The sequence below is a fragment of the Ochotona princeps genome, chromosome 5 (genome assembly GCF_030435755.1).
Source record: "Ochotona princeps isolate mOchPri1 chromosome 5, mOchPri1.hap1, whole genome shotgun sequence".
NCBI classification, from domain to species: domain Eukaryota; kingdom Metazoa; phylum Chordata; class Mammalia; order Lagomorpha; family Ochotonidae; genus Ochotona; species Ochotona princeps.
Window position 1 is genome coordinate 103,726,370 of NC_080836.1, and position 20,283 is coordinate 103,746,652.

General features: G+C 43.6%; 1 protein-coding gene across 9 annotated transcripts in view; it reads right to left on the bottom strand.

Moving 5' to 3' along the window:
• USP40 (ubiquitin specific peptidase 40) overlaps positions 1–20,283 on the bottom strand; it is an 89,219-nt gene that overhangs the window by 23,867 nt on the left and 45,069 nt on the right. For 8 of the 9 annotated variants that reach the window (XR_009245515.1, XR_009245516.1, XM_058665128.1 and 5 more), the window contains 5 exons: positions 14,867–14,920; positions 14,134–14,222; positions 13,316–13,402; positions 3,744–3,780; positions 653–717 (listed from right to left, as the gene is read on the bottom strand). Coding sequence is in view for 7 of the 9 variants with exons in the window: in XM_058665128.1 (XP_058521111.1) it covers positions 653–717; positions 3,744–3,780; positions 13,316–13,402; positions 14,134–14,222; positions 14,867–14,920 (332 nt within the window). In the remaining 2 variants the exon portion in view is untranslated. Of the gene's footprint in view, positions 1–652; positions 718–3,743; positions 3,781–13,315; positions 13,403–13,895; positions 14,011–14,133; positions 14,223–14,866; positions 14,921–20,283 lie in introns of those variants that run through there. The other variant, XM_058665133.1, reaches the window with a different exon arrangement.

Consider the following 20,283-nt stretch of genomic DNA (forward strand, 5'->3'; position numbering starts at 1 on the left):
CATCCATGCCAGCAAGGGACATCGATTGCCTTGTCAGAGGACAGAAAGTAGAACAGGCTGGACAATTCTCCTGAATAAGTCTTGCAGCATGCTCCTGGGTCTGTGGATACCCTTAGGTGGACTCTGTCAACCAACAGACCTTGGAAAGATGTTCTCATCCCTGGAGCAAAACTAACAACTATCAAAACCACTCAAGTAACACCCTTCAAACACTCTTCCCCATCCTGGGGTCTCTACAGTGTGTAACCAAATGAAGCTGGGTGTTGATGCAGTTTGACAACAGGGAGTGGCCCCCACCCACTCTTCCCCTGCAGACACGGGAGAAAAATAACTAACTAAATAAAAACTCGTCCCACCCACTTTCCTCCATATCTGATCCTCCCCACCCTAACCAGAGGCCCACATGCGTGGGCATCCCTCTCAACTATATAAAGAATATTAAAAGGAAAATTAAAACAAAAAGGCAGTCTCATTTAGCTGGGACTTTCCCTCTACCCAACAATATAATGATCTAAAGAATTAGGCTCATTTATAGTTCTCTGTAACTTAGAAAAAGCAAAGTTTTCTGTAGAATGCATTCACCTAAGAAAGCTGGGTATTTTGTATGCAAATGAGTAATTTTTAAGAACAAAATGTATACAAATAATCTTACTTCTTCACATAAAGGCTCCCCAGCTTCATAGCACCAATCCATTCTTCGCAAATGCCATGTTTCTCCTGTAAAACCACCAAAATTAGGATTAAAAAAAAATTACAGCACTATGTCTGAAGGAATAACTCATAGGGTAAGTGAACAGATAATTAATATTTCTGCTAGTAACTAATATTAATATTTATAATATTAATAAATATTATTAACAGATAACTAATATTTCTGCTAGTAGCTAATATTTCTAAGTAGCTCTCTCTTGAGCATGACTGATATACACTCTTATCAAGAGCTTTATACTAGCAGATACAAACACTATCGACACGGTAGTGGTTCGTCTGCTGGTTCCGACATCAGCTACTCTGCCTGCACCCACACCAGGGTGCCCTGCTTCAACTCCAGCTTCCTGCTGGTACAGAGCCCAGGAGGCGGTGGGGCAGACTCAGGCAGGCACATGCCAACATCCACATGGGACGCCTATACTGAATTTCTGGCTCCTTGGCCATTGCAGGTATTGATGGATGACAGCTTGCTCTCTTCCACAAATGCATGAGAAGAACCTTGCTACTATCATGATATCATGTTCATACTTTCATTATTTGTATGTACATATATGTGCATACATAAGGATATAAAAATTCATAATTGGTTTAGAAAATCAAACCTTTTCAAAAGAGTCTATGCACAGTTTTTGCAATATCTTTCTTTCTTTCTTTCTCTTTCTATTTACTATTTCTCATTGCAAAGGTACATTTACAGAGAGGACACACAAAGATCTTCCATCTGTTGGTTCACTCCCCAAATGGCAGCAATGGCCAGAGCTGAGCTGATCTGAAGCCAGGAGCCAGGAGTGGGTGGCTGATGGGTCACACGGGTGGGTGCAGGGTCCCAAGGGCTTGGGCCATCCTCTGCTGACTTTCTAGGCTGTAAGCAGGGAGCTGCATTGGAAGTGGAGCAGCTGGGACTTGAACCAGTGCCCCTATGCAATCCTGGACTACTGTGCCTGATGTCAGGCCTCCAAGTTAGAAATCCTGCTCATCACAAACACAGCAATGTCCACAACCTATCCCCCACTCAGCAAACACACGGAGAAGCCAAAAGGATAAACCTTAGGCCAGGTTTTGAATCTCTTTACAGACATTTTTTGTCTTTAGTTACGGTCAAATATAATTAATATTTATACAATTAAAATATTTTTAAAGTATCTTAAATACATTAACAGTGAACTCTAAGGACTGACACGATGGCCTAGTGGCCAAAGTCCTTGCCTTGCATGCACCGGGATCCCACATGGGCGCTGGTTTCAACCCCGGCAGCCCCACTTCCCATCCAGCTCCCTGCTTGAGTCCTGGGAACGCAGGCCTGAGGCCTGAGGACGGCCCAAAGCCTTGGGACCCTGCACTCACACGGGAGACCTGGAAGAAGTTCCTGGCTCCTGGCTTTGGACCGGTGCAGCTCTGGCTGTTGCGGTCACTTGGGGAGTGAATCATCAGATGGAAGATCTTTCTGATTCTCCTCTCTGTATATCTGACATTGTAATAAAAATAAATAAATCTTAAAAAAAGTGAATCCTAATAAATCACAGAACCTGACTACTTAGCTGCTCTCAAGCTGTCTGCATGTGTAAAATGGGGCTGAGTGGGCATCCCTGCATGGCAGGACTGTTGTTAAAATTAGGCACTGCTTGGATGTTTCTAGAAAGCCTTGTGCCCAGAGCGTGGAGCCTTCTGTCCCAGGCTTCCACTTTAAGAACAAAAGGCTCTTCTGAGTGCTGCTGCCGCCTTCGCGCTGCTCGTAAACCTTCATGTCTTTCTGCATTAGTACTTGCTGTTCCTATTACATTCTCTATTTGACACCACAGCCATAGTGACAGGAAAGGTGGCCCTGGGCTCTGAGCAATCCCACACAGCATGACACTCGTCTCCTTCCTCGGCACCCCTGCTGGGTCCCAGCTAAGATCCCATGCCAGTCTATGGCCAGTTTTAAGTCAGAAATAAGGACTGTGAGAATTCACTATGCACATATAAAAGCTAAGCTCATCTTCCTCTACAGTTGCATAGATTTTTTTTTGCTTACAACCCCAGAGAACGAGTTTGAGAGTTTAATTAGGTTTACAGTTAGAGCAGCACCCCCTTATCTAAGTCCCCTAATAGAGGACTGAAACCCCAGGCAATTCAGAAACCTGGCCATACCAATGCTGTACTATAACACACGAATGGCCATATCAAGGCTGTACTATAACACTATAACACACGAATGGTCATATCAATGCTGTATTATAACACTATAACACATGAATGGTCATACCAATGCTGTACTATAACACTATAACACATGAATGGTCATACCAATGCTGTACTATAACACAACACATGAATGGTCATACCAATGCTGTACTATAACACTATAACACACATGAATGGTCATATCAATGCTGTACTATAACACACACGAATGGTCATATCAATGCTGTACTATAACACATGAATGGTCATATCAAGGCTGTACTATAACACTATAACACATGAATGGTCATACCAATGCTGTACTATAACACTATAACACATGAATGGTCATATCAATGCTGTACTATAACACTATAACACACACGAATGGTCATATCAATGCTGTACTATAACACTATAACACACACGAATGGCCATATCAATGCTGTACTATAACACTATAACACACGAATGGTCATACCAATGCTGTACTATAACACTATAACACACGAATGGCATTGTGGGGCTACCATTAAACAAAATAATGGTGACTTGAATGCAAGGATTGCACAAGAGTGGACAGCTAGATGGCTACATGAGTGACCAAGGGTCACTTAATGCACGCAGCATGGCTATGCTGGACACGGGGAGTGTCTCACGTTCTGCCTGCAGTAGAGCGGTGCCAGGCGTGACCACGCTCCTCAACCTAGAACATGAATGGCTCGTTGCTTGAATTTTTCATTTAGTATCTGTGAACGGAGGTTATCTTGGTGACAAACTGTACCGAGTGAAAGCAAAGCAAAGGGGACCATTGAAATGTGTCTTAACTAAAGGATGTGGACAGGCTGTACCATCACTCAAGAACTTACCTGACAGTCCAGCTTTGTCTAGCATTAATTTTAAGCACTGCAAAAAAAAAATGTCCAATGTTAATTTCCATTTCTGATTTACAGAACTAACAGAAACACCCTTTTTGGACCCTGGACCTATTTATGTCCGATGATATTTAATAGTTCTTAAAGAGAAAAAGATACACAGAATTACCAAAATAATCCACAAGTTGCATTTCCTTCGGAAGAGGTGGATGGGGGCAATCCAGAAGGGAGAACAAAATTTCTGGTGTCTGCAAGCAGGACTTAGTTCAAAGCTTCATTTACCAACTTCCAGATCTAAACCACAGTTTCTTCCTTGTGAGGATTAACACTGTACATTTCATCACACATGACTAATTATGCTGATTTCTTTTAAGACTTTTTATTTGTAAGGAAGAGTTACAAAGGAGGAGAGTGACACAGAGAGCTCTCTTATCTGCTGACCCGCTCTCCAGATTGCTGCAACAGGGGCTGTGCCAGGCCACAGCCAGGAGCCAGCAGCTTTTCCTGGGTCTCCCATGTGGGTGCAGGGGTCCAAGCACTTGGACCATCTGCTGCTGTTCTGCCAGCTGCGTTAGGAAGGGGCAGCCAGGTCTCAAATTAGTAGTCACACGGGCTGCTGGCATCAGAGGAGGCAGTTTAGCAGGCTACGTCAAAACATCAGACACATTTATCCTGATTTCACAGTTACATTCATCCTGATTTCACACACAGCAAATTCTGAACTCCATAAAAGAGAGATTAGCTTTTATTTAGCAGTCATGAAACAACTGATTATACAATACTCACAGGAAAGAATTAGGCTGTGGTTTCATACCATGCAAAATGAGACATTAAGAAAAGTTCAAATGTCTTTGCTATTATAGATTGTGCTGCTGCAAATATAGGATTACAGATCCCCTTCTCATATGCAGATTTCACTTCTACTGAGTATATTCCTAGCTACGGGTTAGCTGGGTCATTTGGCAGGTTTATTTGCAATTCTCCATGCACTCTCCATACTGATTTCCACAGTGGTTGTACTAGCCTGCACTCCCACCAGTAGTGAAGGAGGGTGCCTTTCTCCCCACATCCATGCCAGCAGGTGTTGTTAGTTGAGTTCTGAATGTAGGCCAGTCTCACTGGAGTTAGGTGGTACCTCAATAGTGGTTCTCATTCGTATCTGTCTTATGGCTAGAGGGCCTGAGCATCTTTTCATATGTCTGTTAGCCATTTGAATCTGTTCTTTTGAGAAATGTCTGTTCATTTCTTTTGCCCATTTTTACAGTTTTTTTTCCTGTCCCTGGGTTTCTGAGGCTCTTTGTAAATCCTGGATATTAGTCCCCTATCACTTGTGTAGTATGCAAAAATTTTCTCCCATTCTGTTGGTTGCTTCTTTGTTAATTGTTTCCTTTGCTGTATAGAAGCTTGTTAGTTTGATGTAGTCCCATTTGTTCCTTTTGGATTTGGCTGTCTTTGCTTTTGGTGTCTTTCCCTGTTGCTATATCTAGGAGTGTGTTTCCTATGTTTTCCTTTAATAGTTCGATGGTTTCTGGGTGTAGATTTAGGTCCTTGATCCATTTAGAACTAAGTTTCGTATAATGTGACAGATGTGGGTCTTGCTTAATTCTGCAAGCTGCTATCCAGTGGAAACAATCCAGATGTGCATCCAAAGAAGAGTAGTTAAAGAAACTGTGGTACGTCTACTGCACGGAATTTTATTCAGCTCTTAAGAAGAATGAAATCATACTATTTACAATCAGGTGGTCCCAACTAGAGACCATTATGCTCAGTGAAATGAGTCAGTCACAAAGGAACAAATACCATATGTTCTCTCTTATATAAGGAAACCAACATGGAAAGTGTAACTTCAATAATCTGATCCATATTGTTTGTTTGGCTGTATCTCAAGTGTTTTGATGCTTTTTATTTCAGTTTCGTTTATTCCAAATAATTTCTTCTCTCTTGTCGAATTCATCACTGGTTCATGGATAACACGGTGGCATCATTTCCCAAGAGACTTTCGTGTTTCCTTTTTGTCACTCACGTGTTGGTTACTCAGTGGCGTGTTTTTTCATGGTGCTGTAATTTGTTGTTGTTGTTGTTGTTGTGGCTGTTCTAACTCATACCAGTGGTTGACCTTGTTTCATGGCTTCTCAATTATGGAAATGTATAGTGATGGAGTACTGGGGTCTATCATGTACAGATGTGGGGGAACAATGGAACATGTATCCCTGCTTCCAGATGAAAGATGGATTCCCAATGAAACTCTTGGACATGTGTAGACAATGGGATGCCGGACTGTCTGACATTGTCTGTACCAACAATGTCGGGGTACACTTAAATAAGAGACTGATAGAATTATGATTCCTTACGAAGGACTACACCATTGTAGTAAAATGGGGAAAATCTGTTGGGGGGCGGGAGTTTGGGGAGGAATCCCAGCTTATACAAAAATGTACCACATAACTCAAAATTCAAAATAAAAATATATTAAAAAAGTTCAAACGAAGCAAAAAGAAAAAACATTACTAAATAAATTTGGGCCAACAGAATAAATAAAGTTTGATTTATACCGTACTAGAGCAAAATTGGGAGTCACTGCTATGATTAGAACAGTTATGAACAGGGAGCATTTAAAAACCAGGAAATGCCTTAATGCTGTTCAAAGAATCAGATTTTATGCAGTGTATCTACCGGTTTTTAAAATATTTTAAATGAAATGTAAGGTCTAGTGCAATACACAGTATGAGCCCATTTATGATGGAAAAAGCTTAAAAATCAAGAATTCATTTCTGTGTGTACACATGAACATATTTAAGTGTTCATGGAGAATTAAAAATTAATTTTGATGTAAAGAAATTCTGAAATCCATGCAGACTTTTCCATAATAATTATTTTTCATGAGATCCCTCATATGCATGGGTTTCAACTTTCTCTCAGTGCTGAAATACACCTTTTGATTGTGTTTCCTCGTCTTTTTGACGCATTCTTGCACACAGCTGGCACGTGGTCAGCAAAGGTCCGTGCTGATGTGGCTGAGATGACCTGATTCAGTGAAAACAGCAGCCTCCAGCAAAGGGATCAGAGGAATGCAATGATTTTTGCAATATCTTTTTGAGGTTTTAAAAATGAAAATAAATCCTTCATCTTAACTTTTGTGTTTACAGATAAATAAAATTAAACAAGACTTTAAAATATGGACAGTTTAGAAAGTGCTGAAAATGAGAATATATGAAAATTTGGGAATGGTACCAAAGTAGTATTCAAAGAAATGTGCACTCTTAAAGCCTTTATTACTGAAAATAAATAATAAAAAAATGCTACAGATTATTACTAAAAATAACTAATAAAAAGTAAACAACTGAACTGTCCTCTAGGTATGGAAGCCAGGGCAGAAGTCGTCTTTGAGGACAGTAAGGGCCACGGCTAGACTGAGTGACAGGGCTAGTTCGGGTGAGGCCTTCAAGGACACGGCTTTCCTCGCGGAGGGCTGAGTGGGGCAACGAGTGACCGCACATGCTCAAGAACCAACGACCGCCCTGTTTCAAGAATGCATCATGGGCCTGGCGTTGTGGCAGCAGGTGAGGCAGATACGTGGGCACTCCAAATGCAAACCTCGTCTGTGGAGTGGCTCTTCTGCCTCTAGCCCAGCTCCAACTGATGTGCTTGGAAAGGCAGTGGAAGATGGCCCAAGGGGAGACCCGCACAGAGGTGAGATTTCTGGTTCCTAGTTTCTGCATGGCCTAGCCTTGGACACTGTGGCCACCTGAGGAGTAAACTAGTGTTTTGCCCTCAACTTGCATTTCAAATAAATAGAAGAAAGAAAGAGAAAGAGAGGAAGGAAGGACGGAAGGAAGAGGGAGGAAGAGTTAAAAGAGAGAAACCTGGTGTCTAACTGGCCAGAAGACCAGTTAGGATAATCCAGATGGGATATTATGACAGTAGCGCTGCAGGAAGATGTGTTTAGGCCCTAGATACATACATTTCTTTTTTTTTTTTTTTAAAGATTTATTCAGTTTATTACAAAGTCAGATATACAGAGAGGAGGAGAGACAGACAGGAAGATCTTCCGTCCGATGATTCACTCCCCAAGTGAGCAGCAACGGGCCGGTGCACGCCGATCCAATGCCAGGAACCTGGAACCTCTTCCGGGTCTCCCACACGGGTGCAGTGTCCCAATGCGTTGGGCCGTCCTCGACTGCTTTCCCAGGCCACAAGCAGGGAGCTGGATGGGAAGTGGAGCTGCCGGGATTAGAACCGGCGCCCAAAAGGGATCCCGGGGCGTTCAAGGCGAGGACTTTAGCCGCTAGGCCACGCCGCCGGGCCCCCTAGATACATTTCCAATGACAGAACCAAAAGGATTTACTGAAAAATTGAATGTGAAGTAACAAGAGAAGGATTAAGAATGACCTCAAAGTTTCTGGTGTCAGCAAGTAGAGAAGTAGAGCTGAAGGAGAGAAAAATGAGTGGGGAATGTCAGAGGGGAAGTCAGGCATTCTGCTGTGGATGTGTTAATCTGCGATGACTGTTGGACGGCAGTTGAATGATTAAGCGGGAGTTCGGGGACAAAGCCCAGCTAAGAATGGGCTAAGACCACTGAGGCAGAAAACTTGAATGACTATTTTTTTCTGGAAACCAAGTGACCATAGGTCCTAAAGGATGGAGAGTCCTCAACTATGATGCAGGCTGCTGACAGAGCGAGGAAGAGGAAGAGGGTGCTCTCTGAGCACTACACGAAGGCCCCGCTGACCCAGATCAGAGGTGCAGCGTACCCTGCAATGGGCTTAAGGGCACAGGAGAGAGCTACATACATGGGAGCACAGACAGCCCAAACAGGTTTGTGGCAACTTTGAAATATATAAAAACAAAAACATGTTAAAAAGCCAATGAAATACTGGGATAATATTTACAGCATGTGAAAAAGGACAGAAAATGTTTATTTCAAACAACATCTATGGAAAATGTCAAACACAAGCAGAGAACAGTGAAATCATCCTCAACTAGCTATCACCAGCCTCACTGATGCTTGGCCAGTCTGCTCTGTAGTGCTCCCATCCAGTCCTCCTGCCCGTCCTCCAAGCCCGTGTGCGACAATGCCAGACTGTCATCTCACTGCTTTAGGCACCCGAGAGGCAGTCTCCTCCACCTGCGGGCTCACTCCCCAGATGGCCACACTGGAAGGCCAGGGCCAGGCTGAAGCAGGAGCCTGGACCTCCATCCAGATCTACAGGGGTGGCAGGGACCCAAGTTTGTGGGCACCGTACATTAGCAAGGAGGTGAGCTACAAGTGGAGCAGCGCAGACTTGACCCAGCACTCATGGGATACGAGCATCACAGTGGCTTAACATGCTGTCCGCAAGGCAAGCTCCTGGGTACATCATTTCCCTTGTAAATATTCAGTGCACATCTCAACAAGATATATTATTAAAAAACATAACCCGAGAGACCAGCATGGTGGCACATCAGGCTAATCCTCAGCTTTTGGTGCCAGCATCCTATTTGGGCACTGATTTGTGTCCTGGCTGTTCCACTTCTAATCTAGCTATCTGCTAATGGCTTGGGAAAGCAGCAGAGGTTGTGGCCCAAATCCTTGGACCCCTGCACCTGCATGGGAGGCCTGGGAAAACTTCCTAGCTCCCACCTTTGGACTGGCCCAACTCTGGTTATTGAGGACATTTGGGGAATGAACCAGCAGATATAAGCTCTCTCTCTGCTTCTCCTTATATAATTTTGACTTTCAAAGGAAATAAATAAATCTTTAAAAAAAAAGGTAATCCTAAAATGATTATGACACTTAAATTAAGATATCTGGGCCTGGTGTGGTAGTCTAGTGGCTAACATCTACGCCTTGAACATGCTAGGATCCCATATGGGTGCTGGTTCGTGTCCCAGCTGTTCCACTTCCCATGCAGCTCCCTGCTTGTGGCTTGGGAAAGCAGCAGAGCCTTGGACGCTGCACCCACACGGGAGACCTGGAAGAGGCTTCTGGCTCCTGGCTTTGGATCGGCTCAGTTCCAGTCATTGTGACCACTTGGGGAGTGAATCATCAGATGGATTTTTGTCTCTCCTTCTCTCTGTATTATCTGCCTCTCCAATAAAAAACAAATTAAGAATTCCTCATTAACTGTCAGGTTCTGGAATCCTTGCTGCTTTTGTGCCAGGTCCAGGTCCGGCCTCTGTTCCTTGTTTTTTACAAGGGCACAGGTTCTGTCCTCAACCTAGAGTGTCTGAACACTGCTGGGTTTGGGTCCTTTTTTTTTACTAAATTTTTTTTAAAGACTTATTTATTTTTATTGGAAAGGTAAATATACAGATAGGAGGAGATACAGAGAGAAAGATCTTCTATCCACAGATTCACTCCCCAAGCGGCTGCCGTGGTCGGAGCTGAGTCAATCTGAAGGCAGGAGCCAAGAGCCTCTTCCAAGTCTCCCAAGCGAATGCAGGGTTCCAAGACTTTAGTCCGACCTCGACTGCTTTCCCAGGCCACAAGCAGGGAGCTGGATGGGAAGCGGGGCTGCCGGGATTAGAACTGGCATCCATATGGGATCCCGATGCATACAAGGTGAGAACTTTAGCCGCTAGGCCACCACACCAGGCCCTGGGATCTCTTTAAGGGTCATTGCATATTTCTATTAATTTATTAGTTCAGACTATGACCTAAATTTTTGTCATTCATTAGTTGGAATAAATCTACTAAGAAAAACTTTTTATTAACTTAGTTACCTTCAAGTATTTTTTTGCAAAGAAACAAAACCCAAAGCAGAATAAATACTTGCTTCCCGCCCTGATCTCTGCCCTTGTAGGGTTGCCTAATGCACTACAGGTAACCAATGAATACTGCCTTTCAGAACTCTCACGACCTCAGATTTAAGAATGTGTTCTACATGTAGATAAGGGATGAGGGGATTTATTCTTTTTAAAATTCATTCCTGCACATTCCATGTTGTAGTAATTTCTTCATAAAAGATTTTGTTTATTTGAAGGCAGAGTTACAGAGAGGGAGGGACACACAGTGAGACAGAAAGACACTAGTTCACTCCACAAATGGCTGTAATGGCCAGGGGGTCAGGCCAGGCTGTAGTCCGGAAGCTGGAACTCCATCCAGGCCTCCCACTCCCAGGTTCAGGGACCTGTACTCGGCCATGTGCTCTGCTTTCCCAGGCACTTCCCAGGCAGTTGCATGGAGAAGGAGCAGTGGGCACTTGAATCGGCACTCTGACAGTGGGCTGGTGTTGTAGCAGGGCCTAACATGACACACCCTGACAGCAGATCCTTCATGTCTGATGCTCCAACGTTTCCATCTTTGATTGATGTACTCCCCAGTCTCTGACAATTCCAGTATTGCTGCTTCTCTGCTTTCCATGGTAACAAGATGGGACAGACTCACCCTATATACTTCCTGACCCGTATGGAAAACCAGCCATTGTTCTAAAATGCCTGGTTCTAGTGGCAGGATATGGTATTTAGCATTATAGTTGCGATGCCACTCCCAGGTTGGCAACTGTTTCTAAATTGTTAGGGAAGTTTTTTTTTGAACAAAGGCAACCCACAGAATGGGAGAAGATCTTCGCACACAACATAGGTGATAGAGGGCTAATCTCCAGAATATACAAAGAGCTACAAAACAACCAAAATGTCAAAACAAACAAGCCACTCAAGAAATGGGCACGGGAAATGGGCAAACACTTCACAAAGGAACAAACCCAAATGGCAAATAAACATATGAAAAAATGCTCAAGTTCCCTGGCAATAAGGGAAATCCAAATTAAAACATCAATGAGGTACCACCTAACGCCAGTAAGACTGGCCCACATGAATAAAAGCACCAACAACACTTGTTGGCGAGGTTGTGGGGAAAAGGGATCCCTACTCCACTGCTGGTGGGGCTGCAGGCTGGTACAGCCTCTATGGAAATCAGTATGGAGAATATTCAAACAACTCAAAATCAACATACCGTATGATCCAGCAATAGCACTCCTAGGAATATATCCAGAACACTTGTTTTGTGAGAAACCAACATGCACTCCTATGCTCATAGCAGCACAATCAGTAATTGCAAAAATATGGAAGCAGCCAAAATGCCCATCAGCAGAGGATTGGATAAGAAAGCTATGGTTCATCTACTCCATGGAATACTACTCAGCTATTAAAAAAAACAAAATGCAGTTCTTTGTGGCCAAATGGGCCAAACTGGAAACCATAATGCTAAGGGAAATGAGCCAATCCCAAAAGGTTAGATACCACATGTTTGCCTTAATTTAAGATGATATGATGTTATGTATAACATGTTATGTTATGAATGTTATATGTTGTGTATAAACTAAAATTGAAATGTAAGTGAGGTGGTCACAGAAGGTGGCTAGGAACTCGCATTTACTTTTACCATATTGGTTACTCATTACTATGTCAATTAATTCCATAATGATGTAAATTTTTGCTGATGGTATGTTGGAGCTTTCAATTGACTGGGATGATACTCTGCTGGCTCTGTCATCAGACCAGAGAGGGTATACCTAAGAAGCCGTTGAACTTGACTGGACAATAAGATGCTGGACTCTATGTTTGGTATACGGTTGCAATGGGGGAATCTCAACTGAACTTGAGCTGTGGTTATGCAACAAGGTGGAGGAATCCACCATGGTGGGAGGGTTTGGGGAGGGGTGGGGAGAACCCAAGTACCTATGAAACTGTGTCACATAATACAATGTAATTAATGAATTAAAAATAATAAATAAAACAAAACAAAACAAAACAAAGAACAAAATAGATCATCTAGACCCTTCTCACTCTAACTGAAGAGCACAGGGTTTTACTGAAACACACTGACTGTAGCTGTCCGTCCATTTTCCAAAGCCGAAATTCCCACTTCTCAGAGACATTCACATTCATCGTTCCTTTGTTTGATCTCACGTACATACACACTTCCATAACTGTATGTGAAATTATGTGTATATAAAAATATCAGAAAGAATGCAAAGGTGTTTATATTAGTAAGATAAGGATAATGAGGCTGTGTGGGCAAGGACAAAGCCCAGGCCTCCCACACGAGTGGCTGTCTGGGCAAGGACAAAGCCCAGGCCTCCCACACGAGTGGCTGTCTGGGCAAGGACAAAGCCCAGGCCTCCCACACGAGTGGCTGTGTGGGCAAGGACAAAGCCCAGGCCTCCCACACGAGTGCAGGTGTTCACGCACTCCCCTGGGCCATCAGCTGCCTTCGCGGGTGCGTTAGCACACAGCTGGATCCCAAGTGGAACAACTGGGACTTGAACCAGTTATGCAATGCTGGTGCCCTAAATGGCAACTTAACATGTTACACCACAAAACTGGACCCTAACTTTCAAAAATCAATTTCAGCATAGTCTAATTTTCTATTCTAACAATTATTACTGATAATTATAAGAGGAAAAAATAGTAATTTTATCTTAAATTTCCTGTTGGTTCACCAATTTTAAAATTCCCAAGATGATTCTCTAAGAGAACATATAGTTCTTTGAGGTACACTATGCCAAGCGGAGTTCAGCATCTTCAAACCCTAGTATTCCTCTTTAAACACCACAGCCCCCCAAACAGAAAGCAAACTCACTTACATCACTCACAGATACCGTCTCTTCCACCACGATCTCCATCTCTGTTCCAGGTTGAACGTCACTTCCCAGAGCGAAAAACAGGAACAGCTAAGATCCACAGAGAGTGATGAATGCAACCAGAGCTTATTTTCTAGGCTTTGCTCTAAGCGTTGCTGGCATGCCAACAGCCTATGTCAGGGTGCTGGCTGCAGTCCTGGCCATCCTGCTTCCGACCCAGCTCCCTGCTGACGCACCCAGGGAGCAGGTGACAGAGGGAAGGCCAGCAAGGAATTCCTGCCTCCTGGCTTCAGCCTGGCCCAACCCCAGCTGTTACAGCCACTTGCAGAATAAGCTGGCAGATGGAAGATCTCTTTCTTGCTATCTTTCAAAATAAATAAATATACTTAAAAAATACAGAGGACTAGATGCACATACACCCAAAATAAAATCTATCATTTAAGGAAAAAACATTTTAGCAAAAACTCTGGTATTACTGCAGTAGTTATGGTATTAGCTGAGCATTCTTCTATGGAAGGACTAATTCTATTTTCTATCATTATTCTTATTAAAATTTATTTATATATTTAAAAGGTAGAATTACTGAGAGAGGGAGAAACAGAGATCTTCCACCAGTTGGTTTACGCCCCTAATGGTGGCAACAGCTGGAGCTAGACTGTTCCAAAGGCAGGAGCTTCTTCTGGGTCTTCTTCTAGGGCCATCCTCTGCCGCTTTCCCAGGCACATTAGCAGGGAGCTGGGCTGAAAGTGGAGCAGGCAGGACATGAATCGGTCCCCACATGGATGCTGGCCCCACAGGCATCAGCTCTGACCTTAATTTACCTGAGAAGGAGTTGGTGCTTTCCCAAGACACAAGCCCAGTGAACTTCCCAACTTCAACTCGGCCTCCTTCAAGGTGTAAGTGTCTGGCACTAAAAAGAATTGTGAAAACATGGCGAATGCTATTAATTCATACCTCTCTAAACAAATTATCCACTGAAATCAGTCTTTGAAAACCCGTAATGATATGAAAGAAAAAAAATGAATTTTATGTGACTGGATTACATATGGTCTAGTTATGTTTAACTTTCAGTGTTTATACTCTGGAATGTATTATTCTTGTAAGCTGTGTAACAGGGCTAAGAAACAAAAGACAGCTATAAACACACTTACTCAAAATGACGTTTTTAAAGAGGGTTTTTTTTTTTTAATTGGGCTCTATGGGTATTAGATGAGAAATTAAAGAGCTCTTTTTAAATAAGAATTACAAATTTCCTATTCCTAATCGATCCACAGAAGGTCATCATGTTCCCGGTTTAACCTGCCACTGTAAACAGCAGAGGACGAGCCTTGTCGGGACTGGGTCGGAGGCACAACGGGCACTGTGGTGATGACGCTCTGAAGGCCTAAGTGGATCAACGCCGTAACTGAGGTCAAGAGTCAGCTCATCAGACAAGCATTTTTTCATTTCACAAGAAGAATTTCAAAATACATAAGGTGTCTGTATGAAAGTGGGATTAAGAAAGAAAACTGGTGTGGCGTTGGTCAGCTTCTGGAAGCCGCCAGAAAGACCTACCTGGACAGAGCAGCTTGCCGTGTCTGTCGACTGGTCTCAAACAGCTCTTCTCCACTGCAGACAGAAAACAGTCCGGTTAGCACACCAGTGGAAACCAAGGACAGAAGCTCTACCATGCTCACTAGCAGGAAGCTCACTAGCAGGAAGCTAAAATGAGCTGTGAAACAAAGCAAAAAGAAAAGCAGTGAAACAACAAAACCAAACCCGGTCCTAAGCCACGAGGCCGTGTCTGCTGTCGAGCAGTGGACCGCAGCCAGGAAGCTTCCGCTAGGCACGATCACTCTCATTAGTGGAGACTGATGGTTGTTCCATGACTTCTCAATTTTTTTTCAAAACATTTAAAACTTTGTTGGCTATACGTGTAATAGGAGAATAATAGTAAAACTCACATTTATATTGTAAAAATCAATGTTTACATATTCATTTAAAATCTAAAACTTATCTGAAAACTTTGAGAAACAAAGTGTTGTACCTTTGTGAAACAACCATTAAGTGGAATCTAACCTGAGCTTGCTTGCTCCTCGCTGTAGCGTTTATAACATCACCCTTCCCTGTCCCCTGGTAAACTGTTACACACTCTTACTTTTCTAAAGTCCTGATTCGGTTCCAACAGTCCCTGGCCTGCTCTGGATGCCAAGCATTCCCCCGAGGGTTCCTGTACTTGGACGTGGCTGGACATCTCATCCCTTCCATCACGACCAGTCTCCTCACTGGTGGCTAAGCTCACCTTCACTGGTTCCTCAGCTGCCCATCTGAAGTCCCTCCAGTGTCAGCAATGCCAGCACTGCCAAGGGCAGCTGCTGCTTCTAGAATGCCACGTTTCGTTTCTTTTTGTACTTCCTTCTGTTTTCCTCTCTGTGATCCACTTTTGTAAAAGGTCGGGTGGGTTTATCTTTCGGAGGAAAGCAGGCAACACCACCACACACTCTGGCCTGTGTGACGCTCACTCAGGACTGGCCTGCAGTGACCAACCACCAAGGACCACAAAGGACCAAGACCATGGACCCCAACAGCACAGGTCTGTTGCTTGCTCAGTCATCACAGACCAGGGCTGGTGGCCAAGGATGAAGCTCAGGCTGCCATTCCCTGGGGAACAGATGTGACACACAGCAACACCACAGTCATTGAAACTGTGCCTAAGAACTCTGCCGAACAGACCGCCTATATTTAACATGTGCTGGGTGGTTTTGTGTTTAGTAAATCTATTCAGGATGCAGATTCCTGTTCTGTGGGAGGGAACTTTTAGTTCAAAGAGAATTCTTACAGAACACAACATGAACTGGGGATGGTATGATAGTACAAGAAGGGTTGACTTTTCTAAATGGACAAGAATGGTGTGGATTTTAGAAGATCTAACTTTATGAGACCACAGAAGAATCTTTCTGAGGTTCCTGAGTTCAAACTTTTATGCCATAGTAATATGACGCTAATATATAATTTCAATACAAATTTCCTGTCAACTCAAACATTCCTTGAAACAAGTCTACAAAACATTTTAAATGATCAAAAAGTACATTTTAAATAATGTGTCCTTAAAACCTTTCCACTTTCACTGAACAAATACTTATTGTGCATTTTCTGTGTGTCAGGCATTGAACTAAATCAGCTGGGCCCTGCTCTCACAGGCCCCCAGCAGGGACAATTAGCAGGTGCTCACAGGGGTAAGAGCCCTGGGCCCTGCTCTCACAGGCCCCCAGCAGGGACTATAAGCAGGTGGTCACAGGGGTAAGTGCTCTGAAGGGAAGGTTGCGGGTGCCAGGAGAGTAGGACAGGATAACTAAGACTGCAGAGTCCAGGATGGAAGAACATGTCTGCTGAGATGCCAAAGCCAGTAGGTAAGAGAAATGGGACAGAGCTCAAAAAGGGGCCACGGTATTAAGAAATCTTGAGGACAGAAAAAAGCCTGTGTACTAAGAGGCTCGCAGAAGTCAAGACAGGAAAGTGTACTGTGAATAAGCACAACAGGGGGCGCCACTGAGGCAGGAGGTAGAGGGCCAGTGCTCAGGTTGCTAAACGCAAAGTTCAGGAATGAGCCTGAGGGACGTGAGGAACCATTGCAGGGCTTCGAGGAGCAACAGGATCTGTCCCCAGATTACATTTAAGGCACTTGCTCAATGAAAAGTGGTTTTATGGAAGCAAGGATAGAAGGGAGAACAGTAACAGGGAACAAAAAACCCAACCCATTCAGTTAAAAAAAAAAGTCATACATTTAACAAACTTTTCTGAGATATAATTTACTTACAACACAGCTAATTAAAATTCCTAGTGCACAGAGCTTGAGAAATACCTGGCAAGCGCCAGCCAGGCCTGCATCACCCTCAAGATGCCCCTGTGCCACCTTCCGGTCAGGCACCACACACCGGACCCTCACGTGCCTTCCGCGTGACCCCAGCTTAGGTGTAGAGGCCCTACAGTATGTAATCTTCTGCATTCACTTCTCTGCCTTGGCGGGAGGACCAGTTTGCATGCAGGGAGAACTGAAGAGTTCACTGTTTTCAGTGGCAAACAACAGGAGATATTTGGATACAACCAGAGCTTGTTTATCCATTCACCTGCTCAGGGAGTTTGGATTACTTAAAGCTGCTGGTGATGAACACTCATATCCTTTTAAAGATATTTCAATTTTCCTTAAAAAGAAATCCATATTTCTGTAAAAATATAGAAGCACAAATGGTAACTACTTAACAGTTTATAAGAAACAAGCTAACATTTAATCTTACAAGAAATATACGTGAATTTCAGCTGCCTAACATCTTCACAAACACCTGGATTCCCAGCATTTTCCATTTTCACTGTTCGGCCGGGCGCCTCCTGACGGGCCATGGTTTCCACCTAATGGCCTTCCCAGCACTCAATGCCCATTTACAGGGTAAGCTGGATTATCTGATTGAGTTACAAGCACACTATGGTATGTTCTTGGTGCAAATACATCGTCAAATACATGTCTCACAAAGCTTTCTCCTGATCTATCAGCTGTGTTTCCAAATGAGAACCTATTTTAATTCTGAGCTAGTCCAACTGAACCCTATCTTACATAAAAAGCTTTCCTTGCAGTACAGTAACTAACATTTTCTCATACCCCTTTTCCAAGAAATGTTATAATTTTAGGTTTTAACTTTTAGCTCTATCACCTATTTTGGCTTTAATGCTTCTAACATCATGATGCAAGCTCAGGGTCGTTTGTGCCTGTTACCCAGAGGACCCAGTGCTGTTTATGGAGAACACGCTGTCTTTCCTGGTCTCCTGACTATGTCTGCACCTATTTCCGCATTCTCTTCTTATCTTGTTCATAAACATATTCTGGTTATACAGGCCACATTTGATTTCTACAACATCTTCTCTAAATAGTTCTTTAAAATGCAACTATTCTTGTTGATAATACAAAAACAGGTTGTAAGTCACAGTTTACTGACCTCTGCTCATATACATTGACCCACATGCCAAAACATTCTGTCCAGGACAAACCTTCAAACCAGGCGGTTCAACTCTGTTCTTCCACCTCACCTCCCCCATTGCAATGGCTACGTTAGGTTCTCTGCATCTTTTTGTATACAGATTTTAGAATTATTTCGCTAATTTTTAAAAACAAAACAAAACAAAAGCCCTGAGAATGTCCTTAATGTACTAATTCATCTGAGGATAGCTTATCCTCTTAACAACACTGCATCTTTTACTTGATAAACACAGCACACTGTTTCATTTATTCATGCTGTTTTTAAACTTTCAGAGCAACAACAAAATTCACACAGCACGGGGGCCTGTGTGGTATCACAGCAAGCTAACACTCCACCCTGTGGCAGTAGCATGCACTATGGATGCCTGTTTTGTCAGGCTCCTCTTCCCATCCAGCTCCTGCTACGGCCCAGGAAAGCAGCAGAGCATGGCCCAAAGCCTGGGGCTCCTGCACCCGTGTAGGCTCCTGGTCTCAGATCAAAATTCAGTTCCGGCCATTGCGGCCATTTGAAAAGTGAACCAGCAAATGGAAGACCTCTCTGTCTCTCCTTATCTCTGTAAAATCTGCCTTCCAAATAAAAATTTTAAAAAAGATTCTCACCCGGGCCCAGTGGCATGGCCTAGCGGCTAAAGTCCTCGCCTTGAAAGCCCCGGGATCCCATATGGGCGCTGGTTCTAATCCCGGCAGCTCCACTTCCCATCCAGCTCCCTGCTTGTGGCCTGGGAAAGCAGTCGAGGATGGCCCAAAGCCTTGGGACACTGCACCCGTGTGGGAGACCTGGAGGAAGTTCCTGGATCCTGGCTTCGGATCGGCATAGCATTGGCCGTTGCGCACATTTGGGGAGTGAATCATCGGATGGAAGATCTTCCTCTCTATCTCTCCTCCTCTCTGTATATCTGACTTTCCAATAAAAATAAATAAATCTTAAAGAAAAAAAGATTCTCACAGCAATGTTTTCTAATTTTCACTGTACAGGTCTTGCATGTATGTTGCTAAGAGTTATTCCTATGCTTTCATATTTTCTGCTACAAAAAAATATCCTCTTGGGGTCAGTACCATGGCATAACAGGCTAATCCTTTACCAGTGGTGCTGACATTCCCCATGGGCGCTGGTTCTTGTCCTGGAGGTGCTCCTTCTGATCCAACTCCCTGGTGATGCGCCTGGGAACGCACTGGAGGACGATCCAACTGCTTGGGCTCCCGTGCCCACATAGGAGACCTGGGAGATGCTCCTGGCTTCAGACCAGCACGGCTCTGGCTGTTGTGGCCATTTAGGGCGTCAGCCAGTGGATGGAAGAGCTCTCTGCCTCTCCTTCTCTCTCTTTAATACATTTTTTTTTCTTCAAATCTTTTTACAAACTTTAATTTCAATGTTCATTTTTTGGCTAGTACATAAAAACATGATGGATTTTAAATATTGATTTCATTATCACTAAACTTGAGGTATCGATTCCTAGTGACTAGAATGGTTATAACCACAAAGGCAGTTGGGGAGGGTGTTAGGCCTGGCATTTCCATGGTCAGGGCAAGAAGCCCACAAGCTGTTTCGGAGCATCTGGGTGCACTGCTGCCTGCAGCTCCTGCCGTGCAGACCCCGGGAGGCAGCAGCGGGCTCGACAGACTGTTTCTCCCCTACACAGAAGAGATGCAGACCGAGTCTGGGCTCCTGGCAGACCGAGTCTGGGCTCCTGGCTTCAGCTGAGCTACAGTCCTTAACAAAGCTGTTAAAAATAAGAGTGTGGGATGATGAATTTGTAGAATGTTACATTCAATGTGACAAAATTTAAACAAATATACAAGTATAATATAGACATATACATACAGATGTAAGAAAAAATATACATAGCATAGCATGCACACATACTCCAATCAGGCTCACTGCACCTGGGACGGAGTGAAGCATCTGACAGAGAAGGCTTCACTTGTGATATCTCAAACAAAAATAGACATGTTTAATATTTGC